Below are 14,939 nucleotides of genomic sequence, written 5' to 3' on the forward strand. Positions count from 1 at the left end.
CTGTTGGATTCTGCAGGTGTGTAATTAGTCTAGCTGCTAGCCAAATGAGAGTTTTTTTAATGTAGGACTCTGTAATGGGGATAACCATATTTTTTGTATATTAAAAAACTGTTGAATTGAAAGGTGTTAATGGGCAGTGTCATAAACTGATCCAAAATTGAACATGTTTTTTTTTGTGTTGTGTTTTGTTTTTTCCTAGGGTGTGGTTACTGCCGCTACAAGTCTGATCACCACTTTGGCGCAGAAGAACCCAGAAGAATTTAAGACTTCAGTCTCCTTGGCAGTGTCTAGATTAAGCAGAGTGAGTCCAATGATGACCCTGATAATACTTCACTGTTGATTAATTTACTCAGCTTTCTAGATCAGGTTAGCTTCCTGTTCAGCTTTCTAGGGTCAGATTAGTTTACTGTACCATGAAATGTGAAGATGATTCAGTGTCACTTCATGTGGGTGCTTCAGGTAACCTCTTTAAATGCTTGTTGCGTACCAGGACAGAAAGCTGTATTGGCTTGCCCAAACTTTCTTGGTTTAATCCCTGCTGTGCTCTAAATAGTAATCCTCACTTTGTTGCTGTAATAGCAAAGAATAGTTGGATCAAAGACTGATTCTACAGGCTTCACACAAACCTCTCAAAAATAGAGTCTGTAGCTTTAACTTTATCTAAGCTTCTTACAAGACTGCATTCCTATTCCTTCTTTTGAGCTGCTGCTAAGTTAATAATCATATGCATCTGATATTCTGTAAATGATGTAGGGGGTTAAGCAGGGGCAAGGAGGAGTGGAGAGACATGTCTGTAAGTTAACATTTCTGTGCTGGAAAACTGATGTCACTGTTTTGATTTTGTTTTCCCCCTCCTTTTGGAAGGGGGAAAGAGACTAGGGAGACGGTTACTTCACAAATGTATTTGACACCCAGTTTTATGCAGTCTTATACCCAAATTACTTGTTTACTTTCTTTTCAAATATGAAATAATGGAGCAGTAAGAATTAGGTAGAATTATTTTGAGCAAAGATAGTGCCAAACTCATTGTTACCCTAGAATAAAAGGAGTAAAATAAACCTATGAAGAGGGGTAATCTAATCTAATTCTTATCACATTTCATTATGCATATAAACCTCCTCTATGAGTGCTACCCTGTTTTTTGCTTTGCTATATGGATGTTACTATAGGTGTTAGTTGATCCTTCTGCTTTAGGTCAGTCTGTCATAGCATCTTGTACTTGAATTGTAGGCTCACCTGTCAGCAGCCACCAGACTTGACTGAATCTGTGAATTGCTAGAACAGAGAAAGTCAAACTTCTGGTTAAATGTTTGATGTTACAAGATGGTTGTCTTCATTCTTTAAAAAAGCAAGTAGGCTTTCAGAAGAGACTTTCTAGACTACTGTATCTACAAAACTGGATTTCCATTATTAGCATTTACAGTGGTATACTCATAGCATGGCAGTTTACACCTAATCAATCTACTGAACTAGACTTTGCTAGTGACACAGTTTTTTAAGCTTCTGTCAGAGGTGACCTACAGTGTTCTCTGGGTCATTTTCATGCTTGTGACTCAATTAACTGTGGGAGCTGACGTGCTGGCTGTTTGTTTTACAGATTGTAACTTCTGCATCAACAGACCTTCAGGACTACACATACTACTTTGTTCCTGCTCCCTGGCTATCTGTGAAACTTCTGAGGCTGTTACAGTGCTATCCACCTCCAGGTAATGCGCACATCACAGCACTGGTCATCTATTATGCAGTACATTGGCTCCAAAGAGCTACTGCATTGCAGTGTTACCATAGCTTGGAGTGCAAGCACATTGTCTTAACGCAAAGATACTGAAGTTTGTACTCCTGAATGTCTCTGGTAGCTCTAAGCTACTTGGCCTTTTGAGTTATGTTCTGTTTGATTTTAACAAAATGTCTAACCAGTGTGCATCTTAGAAATCATTGGCAGCTGCCATTTTAAACATCCATTAATACTATCAACTGTATTAAAGCCTCCAAGTATGTTGTAGTACAGATTGTGTTTGGCTTTTGTTCTCACCCAGATAGAACTGTGACTTGGAATTCTTTTCCCACATGTATGTTGGGGAGTGTAAATGTTTTTAATGTCTCAGAATAGTTTAATTAATTTAGATTTAGCCAGGGGAAAACCTGAAGTAGGGCTTAGGGTTTGGAGCAAAATGAAGTTGTCCAATGGCTCATTCTTCTCCAGAAGACCCTGCGGTACGTGGCCGTCTGACAGAATGCCTGGAAACCATCCTCAACAAAGCACAGGAGCCACCAAAGTCAAAGAAAGTGCAACACTCGAATGCGAAGAATGCTGTCCTGTTTGAGGCAATAAGCTTAATTATACATCATGACAGGTGAGCTGGGACAACACTTCTGTTATCAAAGGGGCTATGTCTTGAACAGTTAATCAGATTTTAATGGGGGAGGGAGTGAAGGGGAAAAGAACACAAAGTTGCTTGCTACATTGGAACACAACCACAGCAATGTAACTGAACAGTGTTAATGAACTGTGTAGCTTTGGGTTTTGCTGCTTCTTTATTTGATGTTTTGTATTGACCCCACTGCTCTCATCCAACAGAGATTATTTGCTCACAGTATCTGAATTTGCATTTCACTAGCAAAGCACTCTAGCAGACACTTTGAAGCATTTTAAGAAATCTCTGCTGCAGAAATAGTATTCTGAATTGAGTGTTCTCAAACCTGTTGCTTTTAACCCTTTCACTTTCTCTCCTGTTCTGTGCAGTGAGCCAAACCTACTAGTCCGTGCCTGTAACCAGCTAGGTCAGTTCTTGCAGCACCGAGAAACTAATTTGCGTTACCTAGCACTGGAAAGCATGTGCACGCTTGCCAGCTCTGAGTTCTCACATGAGGCTGTGAAAACACACATAGAAACAGTTATCAATGCATTGAAGGTAAATATTGAAGTGTGGGGTCTGGTTTTGAGTGTTGTCTTCTTCTCCCCTGCCTCAATGCCCTCTCCCCCATTGCCCCAAGCTCCCTGTCCCCAATTAAGTTAATAATACTTAGGGACCAAATGAGTTATTCTTTGAAGTCTACCTCAGTTTTTTTACCTCAATCCAGCAAATTCTTGCTGTGCTGGCAATTACAGAGGTCAGATTTTCTTGATTTTTGCAACTTGCTGGTAAATCTGATACCTGGAGTTTTGTCCCCTGTAACACTGCTATCTGCTGAAGTGTAGGCTGAAGATGTATAACTGTTTAAAAATGAGAATGCTGGGTATTGGGCACTGTTTCTTTGCTGTAATAGCTTATGGGGAGTGGTAGAGCAGATCAGCTTGCACTGCAGAATTGTAAAGACCAGAAACCAGAAAGATGGAATCCTAGGCCTTGTTTATGTGACAAAGCAGAAATCAAAAGAGTAAGATTGATTTGCATGTAAATTTACTTGCATACTTGGATGTTTACATGCTTTGTTTCCTTCCAAGTTTGTACTGTAGCATATTTATACATTTGTCTAAGTTCAAACTATGTATTTGTTCTAGCTGGACTTCAGTTGTTACAGGCATGGGTGACACTAAACCTGCAGATAGCTAAATGCTCCTTGGCCTGGTAACAATTTAACAATTTCAGCCAGTTATTCGTGCATTTATAGCCACTGGTACCAGTTACTCAGTGCATAGTGGACCACAAATTCACCCACCCTATTCTACCTAGTACTGAGGTGTTCTGTACAAACTCCTCCATTCTTTCAGCACCTGCACAGATTTGAATAAGTATGCTACAGAAACAAAACCTGATGATTTGAATTTTTGTGATAGTATTTAAAAGAAGGAAGCTGTCTGAGTCTCCTCCACTGAGCTTTTCTTAGGTGACTGAAAGTGAGAAGTGGTATAAGAAACTCACAGCTTCTATAAAGGGTATATCTGAATTAATTCTGCATCTGACAAATTATACAAATTCATTTGTTTTAAATTTGACTGTGTATAATACTAAGTTTCATCTCTTAAGCTGCATGTACTTTCCAAACAAAGATGAAATCATCTTGACCTTTGACTCTGTGTCTTTTTGCAGACTGAAAGAGATGTAAGTGTACGACAAAGAGCTGTAGATCTCCTGTATGCAATGTGTGACCGAAGCAATGCCCAGCAGATTGTGGCTGAAATGCTCAATTACCTGGAGACTGCTGATTATTCCATTAGAGAAGAAATTGTAAGCTATTGATGTTTTTCTTAAATACTTGTTTCATAGCTGGATTTGGTACCCTAAGTATCATTTATTGATTAGGATGCTTCATAGTCTGTGATAGAGATTGCTTTTCATGGTGTCTTAAAAAAAAACCCAGAGAAAACTACTAAAACAAACAAACAAAAAAGTCCTAACTTTGTAGTCTAATAGTGAAGAATTTAATTTAAGCTAATCCAGGGAGCAGGGGGGAACTTTGGAAACTTAAGAATTTTAAAAGCTGATCTTGTTCTTGGTACAGCACATATAGAAAGCAAAGTGAATTTTATATGTGAGCCACCAACACATTCTCTATATCTGAGGGCTAGGTCCCACTCTAGTCAATTGTCCAGTAGCTTCAAAAATTTGTGGTAAATGCTTATTTGTAGGTAGAACTTTGTATGCTCTGAGAATGTTCAGTCTAAGGGTTCCCAAAACCAATACCTTCTAATCAGCTAAGAGGCCTGATATCTTTCCCCTTCCTACCAGTAGGATAAAAGTTGAAATGCTCAACTTCAACCTTTTTAGGACAGTAAACAAAACTTGTACTTAGTTATTTAGTTTAGTTAGGTGCTGATGTTCCTTGGTTGGAGAAGTGAATGTGGAATACATTGTTTGTTGATTTACCTCTTGTGCTGTCTGTTTGCTGTTGGCAATGTCCCCTGACTTGGCAGAGAGAGAATTTCATTCTGTTCCCTTATACTGACCTATTTTTTTAAGACTAGTAAATGCAACTGATAATAAATTGTGAGGGGTCTCCCCTGAAGCTGATTGTTTGCTTCAGGATGCAGAAATCTGAGTATGACCTGAAGAAGTCAGCTGTGCTTTGGTGACTCTATTTGCCTCTGCTATCTTGAGTTTGCTTTTGCCTTTTTTTGAGAGGTTTCCAATTTCCTATTTGATCCTGTCTCAATGGTAGTTTAGATGGTGTTTTTATAGCAAACAAAAATGTTCTATAAATTGCTCTTAATCACTTAGGTACACAATTGGAAAGTCACAAAGATACAACATATTTGAATGCATTATGGGCAAAGCAATATGTGCCCGGCAACTGCTGTATTCTGGCACAGCATTTCAATGTTCACCTTTCACCTTGGCTGTGGGAACAAATGAACAAGCTCATGCACTTGAAACTGAGGCTTCTGGGCCAGTGCAGGGCATCACCAGGTGTATACAGCTCATAGTAAAAGCTAGTCAGCCTTCTGTGTTCTCTTTTGTGTGCTCAGGTTCTGAAGGTTGCAATTCTAGCTGAGAAGTATGCAGTGGATTACACGTGGTATGTGGATACAATCCTGAATCTGATTCGCATTGCTGGTGACTATGTCAGTGAAGAAGTGTGGTACCGAGTTATTCAGATTGTCATCAACAGGGATGATGTGCAAGGATATGCAGCAAAGACTGTTTTTGAGGTGAGAGTAACTGTTTTCAATTCCCATTCAAAATGAGCTGAGAATTAAGGAAGCAGCACATGATGCAACAAGGGAAACTTAAGGAGCTCTATCTGTCATCAAAAGTCCAGAGTACTGCTAGATGGGCCTAAGAATGCTCTTAATCAACTAATACTCACATTAGAGTCTTCTCTGAAATCATACCACCATCATGTTTTTCTCATAAGTACTCTATAGTGCCTAGATCTGTAGTCTGCTCTTGCAGGAAAGTAGATGAGAAAACTGGGAATGGAAGTGACAGAAAAGAGATTCTTTTTGTACATTGCATATCAATGATTATTAATGTGTTACAGGCCCTTCAAGCTCCAGCATGCCACGAGAATCTTGTAAAAGTAGGTGGCTACATCTTGGGAGAATTTGGAAATCTGATAGCAGGTGATCCAAGATCAAGGTAAAACACCTTCTAAAATACTGAATTGGAGTAGTAATGCTTTCTGTGAACAATTTAATTCCTAGCATTTCTAAAGGCTAGTTAACAAATTATTCAGCTCTTGCTAATAGTGCAGTAATAAGGATTATCATATCTACAAAAACTGAACAATTTTTTTTTTCCTTCTTTTAAGTCCCCTCATCCAGTTCAACTTGCTTCATTCCAAGTTTCATCTGTGTAGTGTTCCTACCCGAGCTCTGCTTCTGTCTACCTACATCAAGTTTGTGAACCTGTTTCCAGAAATCAAAACTACAATTCAAGATGTGCTGCGCAGTGACAGTCAGCTAAAGAATGCTGATGTTGAGCTGCAGCAGAGAGCTGTTGAGTATTTGAGGCTCAGTACTATTGCTAGTACTGATATATTGGTAGGTATAAAGATTTATTTTCTTATGCAGTACCCTGCAAGTTAAATTCAACTAAACCTTACCTGATTGCTCAGAAATCTCAGGATTACCATGTGGGTGCTGGTTCTTTAAGTCTCCTTAATTTTGCTCTAGTCATCTTTAATTTAGACCTAAATTCCCAGTTGTTATTGCTGTAGTGGGACATATGACCATTAAGACATGTTAATCTGGAGCAGAGAGGTGTCCTGGTTTAGGACAAATTAGGGGAAAACATCTCCAAAGGAGCCCCTTATAGGAAACAAAACCCTCCGCAACTTCCCCCACCACCGGGTTCGGGAGGAATTTCTTCAGAGGGGAAGTGGAAAAAACTTGTTTATTAAGGAACAACAAAAAAACACTCCCCAGCACAAGAGAAATAGCCCGAGATGACAACAGATGTTTTCACCAGTCCAAGGGGGTTGAGCTGTATCTCTCTTTGCCGCAGAGGGTACGAAGCTTCTCTCGCAGACCCCGGGGGAGCTCCTGCCCGGAGTAGGTCCGATATCTTCGGGGGGGGGAGGGGGGGGGGGAAGGGAACAACAGAAACTGGGGAAAAGGAAAAAAATGGCAAAAAAGCAAGCAAGCAAAAAAGCAAAGAAAAAAGAAAGGAAAACAGAGCTAGCAAAGCAGGCAGCCAGCAGCGAGCAAAAGCCAAGCAGCAAGCCAGCAGCGAGCCGGGGGGGGGAAGACAAAACAAACTGAGAGCAGGGAACAGAAACCACGATTAGGATAATAAGCATGAAAATGTCCTGTCCCCACGACAAGAAGCCAGGGGAAGCTGGCACAATACGGGGTCCTAGACGATTTAGATATCAAAAGACTGGGCCTTTCTTTTGAGGACTTACTTGATGGTGGGTAGGAAAAGTGTAATTTTCTGTCTCTTGAAATTCAGTGATTTAACCTGGTGCTCTCAGATCTGAGCATTGCACATTTGGTTCTGACATCTAATAAATGCTTAGGTCAGGGTCGAAACGTGAGTATTCTCTGTGGTTTAAGTCTAGGTCTGCCTGACTTAAGGACCCTTAGGTCTGCTATGATCTAATTATTTAAATTTTCTTTTTCTAAATTTAATATCATTGTTTCAGAGAAGTGTTACGCTTCTGTTTTCTTAGCCACATGCTTTGGAAGGACTTCAGGAAGTTTTAAAGCATTTTTCTTTCAAAAAAGTGATCAATCCCTCACTACAGTAAACTGCATAATAATTTTCTGTACAGGTAACTACTTCTGCTTTTGCTGAATGCAGTCTATAAGGGTGTGTCTCTTCAAAGACTCAGAAGCTGGTTTGGCTTTTTCTCTGAAGTTTAACTAATATTTTTTTTTTCTATGGTAAGGCTACAGTATTGGAAGAAATGCCTCCCTTTCCAGAGAGGGAATCTTCCATTTTGGCTAAACTGAAGAAGAAGAAAGGCCCAGGCACAGTTACTGACCTGGAAGAGACCAAAAAGGAGAGGAGCTCTGATATGAATGGAAGTGCTGAACCTGCCTCTGTCAATGCCAGTGCTGTTGTGAGTTTAAAAGCTGTTATTTCACTAATTTAGATGGTGTGCAAGTGAGAAAAGACTGGTTTCCTTAAGTGGCTTTTTGGGGATTTAAAACATCCCATCTGAAACTTAAGGCTTTGGATGTTTGCTATAAAGCAGGGAACATATAGCTGCTTTCCCCTTGTCATGCTTGGATGCAGTTTTCCTTTGGAAATCTTATGTAAGTGGGGACAAACTGTCTGCAGCCTAAAAAAATCCCTTTTACATTGTTATTTGAAAAATGTTGCTGTTACTTTAGAGATGTGAATTTCCTTGTTGATGAAATTGCACTGAGGGTGAGACTGTAAAATTATTTAAATATTTAAAAGAAGTTAACTTGAATTTCAGAGTATCAGCTGTTTTTTCTGCTTTGTCTAACCTGTTATTTTGCATCTTGGTTTGGGCTATTGTTTTTAACAGAAGTGGACAACACTCTACCTTCACAGGATGTCCTTAAGTCAATATAAACTTGTTACTTTTTATTTGTCAGTACTATTTGAGTACAGTTATGCTAGACAAGTCCGCAGGTTTTTTTTTCTTCTGAGCTGAAACTTCTCATTTTATTGTCAGTTAAAGCTGGTAGCATCAATTTTCCCATAATGTAATACTTCTTTCTGGTTTAAATAACTTGTGATTAGATTTATGATGCTGTAGAATATTACCTAGAGAAGGAAATATTGTAGCATGCTCCCTGCCCAGTTTGTTAAAGCATAATAATTTACTGCTTAGTCACTGCAGTGTATAAGAGTAGCTACTCCAAGTGGAACAGTTTTAACTGGACAGAAGTATCTTTCCAGCAGAAAAGTTGCAAAATTTTCTTTGAATGCCAAATTGACGTGACTGGCAGTTAATATTGCATTGTGCTTTATGAGCTTCACTTTATGGGTTGCAGCCATGTAACAAACTGCACAGTGTTACCTTCACTAGTGGCTTTTTCTGGTTTAGATTCCAAAAATGTTAGAAATTTGAGGTCCAACCTTTGTTTTCAGTTGGTCCTAATGATTGGCTTCTTAAAAGTCTTTTGCCAGGGAATTTTTCATTATACTGTATGGAGTATATGATAACTTGGGGTTGGCTTAGAAAAACAAGATTTCAGATTCATCCAGATGCATCTCATGACTCATCCGCAGATTATCTGGCACAGTGGAAGCTCCTAATGTCTAATACATGGCCATTTTGATTAACAGTCTGTGCTCTGATCTTGCATGCGACTTGGGTATAGCCTCTGTTGCGTGATTCTGTGTCCTGGCTGCTTGATTTGTTCTATTTGAGGAAAAAACAGTTTAAACATCTTGTCTCTTCTTCTAGTGCTTGCAGCTTGAACTGGCTACAGTCTCTGCTTTTTTTGCTGGTTGGGTTTACATTCTTTCTAAGATTTGCTAGGCTTCAGAAACCCAGGATTAAACTGACAGTCAATTTTAAAGATGCTGTGATGACTTGTGATTTAGCTTTGTGTAAAAGCCACTTGCTTTGTTGATGGATTCTTCATGAAAGACAAGCAACATGGGAATTTTATTCCCTACAGTACTTACTTTCCCTTGAAACTAACAGGAAAAGAGGGTGGGGGAAAACTGACATCTTTGTAAGCTTTCTTCTGCAGAACCAGATCTTAGATTAATTTTGGTTTTGCTTTTATTTAATGGTTAGATGGACATAACTCTCTTCAAAGGAAGAAAAAGAAAACCACACCTGTAAATGACCTTAATTTGAAATTCAGCGTGGTAACTGCTGTGTGTGTGAACCCTTTTACATCCATTCAAACCTTGATTTAGGGTGGGGAGAGGCACTTTGCCATAGCTTAGTTGTCTATGCAAACAAGACAGCTTTGTTGTAGTTTTGTTGCAGTGTAACACCGAAGTGTCTTGTCTTCCTTAGTCTACTCCTTCTCCATCGGCGGATCTGCTGGGTCTGGGTGCTGCCCCTGTCACCAATTCAGCTCCCCCACCTTCCTCTGGTGGTAGCCTGCTCGTGGATGTATTTTCAGATTCAGCTTCTGCAGTTGCACCTCTTGCTCCTGGTTCTGATGACAACTTTGCGAGGTAATTAATCCACCCTGAAAGGAATTTGAAGGAGAATTTGTCTGTTGAAACAGGATTGAAGGAAAAACACACATAACTTTTGGTTTTGTTCCAGCATATTGAGTGCATTCCTGGGTGGCAGTTTTGCAGCAAGAGAGGTGTTATTAGACACTCTGCTGGATGTGCTGTCTTTATTGAATATTGCTTCTAATGGAAAAACTGAGTCTGTAGTACTCAACCTGAGGATATTTGCCACACAATAGTGTCTGGTTTTCTTGCTGGTTTTGCTTCTTTGTTAAATTAAGCTGCTTGTGCATCTCCGTACATCTTGAAGTGGGGGTTATCTGTCCTGATATGAATACATTTATTCTTATTTTCTTTTCATAAAATATTCTGATCTCTCCACTTACTGAAACAGTGAGATGGATTGTATCCAGAGATACTGCTTCCCAGATTTTAATGCTACACTTCAGTTGTTCTGCTACTGTCTGACAAAGAGGTGTGAAAAGGGGGATAAAGAACAAGTGTTTTCTTTTTTTTTTTTTAAGGGGATTTGATAATATAATTACATTAGCAAGTGTAGTGTAGGTACAATGTATTAACCCCATTATTATTAAAAGTCCCTGTGGCTACTCTCAAATGTTATTTGGCTACATTTTTGGGAATTAATGACATAAAATCACAGAATGTCTTGAAAATCAGTTGTCTTACTGGACAAGAACATATTACTGTTGTCTTGGACCAAATTTTGAATGTTGGCACAACAAATTTTCAATGTATCTTAATATAAAAGACATAATTAGGGAAACTGATCTGCCTGGATCATTGGCACTTCCATCAAAATTTTATATCAGGCAATGCATTGTTGCAGGTTTGCAATGATTAATTCTTGATTCCTTCCTGTGTTTCTACAGGAAGGTCAGAAGTGATACTTGATCATACATCACAAAACCAGGGCTTTAGGAAGCTACACAAGCTTGTTCATGCCTTTTTTTTTTTTTTTTTTAACAGGGTAAAAAAAGGAACCCATGCTAGTAGCTTCATAAGCAAATGTCACATAAAAAGAGTTTTCTCTCTGCAGGAGAAAGTATAGCAATGCCCAACTCCTTGGTCTGTCTGTAGATTATTGAATGCTTCTGTAATGATACTGAGAAGTTGCTTTTTATAGTTTCCTGCCTTTTCTTAGTGCTGTTGTCACTTTTGTTCTAATTTGTTGCTTGGGTAAGTCATTCTCTGTGTGCCTGTGTATTCTTGCCTACGCTTAATACTTGTGTGTTTTTAGGAACTAATTGTGCACCTGTAATTAGAAGGGTTTCTAAGGTTGATGAGGCCTCTGCTTTTAAGCAAACCTTTGTAGTAGTTAATATGCAGCTACCTTTTTGATTTTGAACTTAAACACCTTTGCTGTCACAGTTAAACATCTAAAAGGACTTGGTTCTGTAAGAGGTTTACATTTACTGAACACCTTCAGCTGTCTTCATGAAGGATTGCTGTTTTCTAACAGTCGGGATGGGATGGGGGAGAGAAGTGGGGGAAAACATTGCCTAATGCCTAAAACCTTTCTAGGGTACTGAGCTAGGGCAGCTAATCAATTTCTCGTGCATTAAGCTCAGCAGTGCCATTTTTGAGGAAGGAGATAAGAGAAGTAACAAAGCTCTAAGCTGTCTTTACTAACTGCTGCTGTCTCTGTCGCTACTGCCTTTCTTCCTTTGTGCTGCCTGAACTAGCCCTGACCTGGCTTCATCTGAGGTAGTTTCTGAGGAACCAGCTGATACTGTGCATGATGCTGATGAGCTTTTTCACAAGTAAGCAATACTAAAACCTTGCAAGGCTGGGCAATTTCCAGAATACAGTTATAAAGCAAAACTATAATGTTCATTAACTTAATACCAGCAAAACTAGAGAAACGTGTACTGTCAGACCTGTGACTAGAACACCTTTGTGGATGCTGTGGATTTGTGACAGGCTCGTGAATACACAGGTTAGAGTCGTCTTTACAAGTCAGTGCTATCACACACTGTTCTAAAATGAGGCAATGCCAGTTGTATGTTAAGTTTTTGGAACTAAATAAAAAAGAGTACTTGTCAAAAGTACTTGGTATTTGGGAGTGTTTTAAGTGCCTGGGATGCAAAAGGCAGATGGTTGCTGACCACCTCTTCTAATTTTAAGTGAAGGGTGATAGAAAGGACTGAGATGACTGGAGAATGGGCTTCCTCTCTCAAAATGGAAAAAGTACATCTCTCAGTTGGCTTAGGTGATACAGAAATGATAAAACAAGGAGGGTCTTTTTCTTTCAGGTTTAAACCTTTCAGTTAAAGCTTCAAACTTTTCAATTCTGCACCAACCTAATGAATTCCATAAGTTCTCAAGACTAAAAAGAAAAATCCTTATCTGTTGCCTGGTCCTTTATTAGACAGTGTGTGTGCATATAGCGTATTGTGGTTTCCTTCATAGTTTCTCAGACAGCCTATCAAATAAAAATGTCAGTTCTTTTAGTGTCTTATTAGTGGTGGTTCTGGATGTAAAATTGTCTTTTCTAACTCTGCAGCTTTCTGCAAAGGCCTCTCTCACAGATTGATGCATTCTAGGTTAACCGCAATCTTCATCCTCTGTGTAAACCCTGAATTTTGTGGTTCTAAATATTGTTTATTGTAGCTCAATTTAAAACATGTTTTCCCTCTCTTCCCCTAGGTTTGTGTGTAAAAATAATGGAGTCTTATTTGAAAATCAGTTGCTACAAATTGGCTTGAAATCTGAGTTTCGACAGAACCTGGGTAAGATCTGTGGTTGGCTGTTTGCATTATCAATCACAATGCCAGCATGATATTCCAGACAGGACTCACTTTTCAGCTATTGAAGAGGGAAATAGCATTATAGGCCTAAGCTGTTTTACAACTCTCACTGTGGTGCATCCTTAGCTTTTGTGTGGGCTCTTGCTTCCTTAAATTTTTTGATTGTTTTGGTAGCTGATATGAAATGGGAGTGTTGAGCTCCAGCACTCCAGCTCAAGCTGCCTGGTTGTATGGCTGGGGTAGCCAGGTTTATAAAGGACCATTCTTCTCAAAATTTATATCTTGCAGTGTAATGATATGAAACACAATACATTTCAGATCAGATTGAATGACAAGATACTGGATCCATCTAGGAAAGAGATGGAATTTGAACACAGGCTAGCAATAGAATTTCTTACTTCTCCCTTTCTGTAAAACTCTAGGTGGCATGGTAGCATTTTAGCAAAATTCTCCAGCAATTGAAAGACTTCACTGATGATTTAACTGTCTGTGTGACAGCTACTATAGAAGAGATCTAATGGCTTGGTTATATTGCTGCATTTTAAACTGTGAATGTCTTGGTGAGATAAACCATGTAAACTGTATTTTGTTCTTAAAAGTGGTTTTAAAGAATGTGTTGGGGAATTGAAGCAGAAGTAGTTCCATGCAATTACATGACCTAAAAATTCTGATGTCTCATTCTTCTCTTTCCAGGACGTATGTTCATATTCTATGGTAATAAGACATCAACACAGTTCTTGAATTTTACTCCAACAGTAATCTGCTCAGATGACCTTCAGTCAAATATCCTTAAATGTAGTAGCAGTTGTCTGTTCTTATTAGGTTTTTGTGGTTTGTTGCTGCAGAATATCATAAATCTGTTGGATCAAGGCACGGTGTCCTTGCACATGAAAGAAATGAGAAACTTCCTGATAGCTCTCTAAAGTTCTTGTAGAAAGAACAAGTCTAGAGCAGGGATGAAAGAGTCTTTCCTTAAAGCCCTGGTTGTAAACACAGATTTTACTTCTGAAATAACAAGAAATTAAGCTGGAATAAATATGTAGTGGAACTGTAGCTTTCACCACTGACATGAAGTAGCAATGGTAGAAATGTGTCCTTAGAGTACTGCATTAGCAGATAACCTAAAACTTGACATGGAGATGGAATACATGTATGCCAAGATGATGGTACTTTAAAATAAGCTCTTTATTCATGGCTGGTCCCTAATGCTTGGTATTGCAAATTTAGGATTTCTGGGAGATTAAGTAATCAGGCTTGTTTGACTCAACATATCTCTGTCATGTTCATAATAGTCCTGTGGCTTTTATTGTGAAGTCTCTGTGCATTCACACCTTTATAAGGACATCTTTCTTTAAGAATATCCAATTAACTGAGAATTTTCAGAGTTATTGCTTGTATATGTGTCAATATGAAAAACCCAAACAAAAAAACCCCACAAACTCTTTTCTTGCACATAAAACTGAGCTTTAAATGTTCAGTAGCACACAGAGAATGAGTGGAAATATTATACTAATTTCTCATGGAGTTTCTTGGGAGATTTGCATTTTTTAAGTTATCAATTCATTGATCTGTTTCCTTAACTACTTTCTACGCCTGAATCTTCAGACAAAACCTGTTGACCCCACAGTGGATGGAGGTGCACAGGTTCAGCAGGTTGTGAACATCGAATGTGTGTCAGACTTCATGGAAGCTCCAATCCTGAACATTCAGTTCAGGTAAAACAAAGGATTCAAATGTTAGTGAATTAATTAGATGAAAGATGTTAAATTTGGCATGGCCCTGTGACTGAAGTGCAAAATATGGACATAAAAAGCTCCCTTGGGCAAATAACTTGAAAGTTTGATCTAATTAAGCTTTAAGGTTCTAGGGAGAATCCACTTGGAACAATGTGGTTTAAAACCTCAGCCAAACCAAACAGTCAAGAAGCAGCTACTGATAAAATGTCTCCATGACTTCTGTCTCTGCCATCTATATAAAACAGCAGTCTTCCTGTTTGCTTAAGAAATCTTGACAGGAATATATGCAGTAACTTCTCCCTTCTGGAAACCAAGAACATTTCTCCAAATAACTTGGCCTGGAAGTGTATACAACCAGAAATAGAATCTTGTTCTGTCCACTCAACATCAGCTCAGCTTTATAAAATTCTGAGTTCTGGGCTACATGCTGC

General features: G+C 38.9%; 1 protein-coding gene across 4 annotated transcripts in view; it reads left to right on the plus strand.

Annotated features, from left to right (window-relative positions):
- The window catches only part of AP2A2 (adaptor related protein complex 2 subunit alpha 2), a 45,566-nt gene that overhangs the window by 25,203 nt on the left and 5,424 nt on the right, over positions 1–14,939 (plus strand). The window contains exons 6-19 of one of the 4 annotated variants that reach the window (XM_053945229.1): positions 200–301; positions 1,598–1,706; positions 2,204–2,354; positions 2,744–2,912; positions 4,032–4,169; positions 5,408–5,590; positions 5,923–6,020; positions 6,193–6,424; positions 7,774–7,947; positions 9,838–10,001; positions 11,708–11,785; positions 12,672–12,754; positions 13,466–13,555; positions 14,364–14,487. In XM_053945229.1, coding sequence (XP_053801204.1) covers positions 200–301; positions 1,598–1,706; positions 2,204–2,354; positions 2,744–2,912; positions 4,032–4,169; positions 5,408–5,590; positions 5,923–6,020; positions 6,193–6,424; positions 7,774–7,947; positions 9,838–10,001; positions 11,708–11,785; positions 12,672–12,754; positions 13,466–13,555; positions 14,364–14,487 — 1,895 coding nt within the window. The remainder of the gene's footprint in view (positions 1–199; positions 302–1,597; positions 1,707–2,203; positions 2,355–2,743; positions 2,913–4,031; positions 4,170–5,407; positions 5,591–5,922; positions 6,021–6,192; positions 6,425–7,773; positions 7,948–9,837; positions 10,002–11,707; positions 11,786–12,671; positions 12,755–13,465; positions 13,556–14,363; positions 14,488–14,939) is intronic. The other 3 variants (XM_053945230.1, XM_053945231.1, XM_053945232.1) reach the window with 3 other exon arrangements.

The sequence above is a fragment of the Vidua chalybeata genome, chromosome 6, assembly GCF_026979565.1.
Source record: "Vidua chalybeata isolate OUT-0048 chromosome 6, bVidCha1 merged haplotype, whole genome shotgun sequence".
Taxonomy (NCBI): Eukaryota; Metazoa; Chordata; class Aves; order Passeriformes; family Viduidae; genus Vidua; species Vidua chalybeata.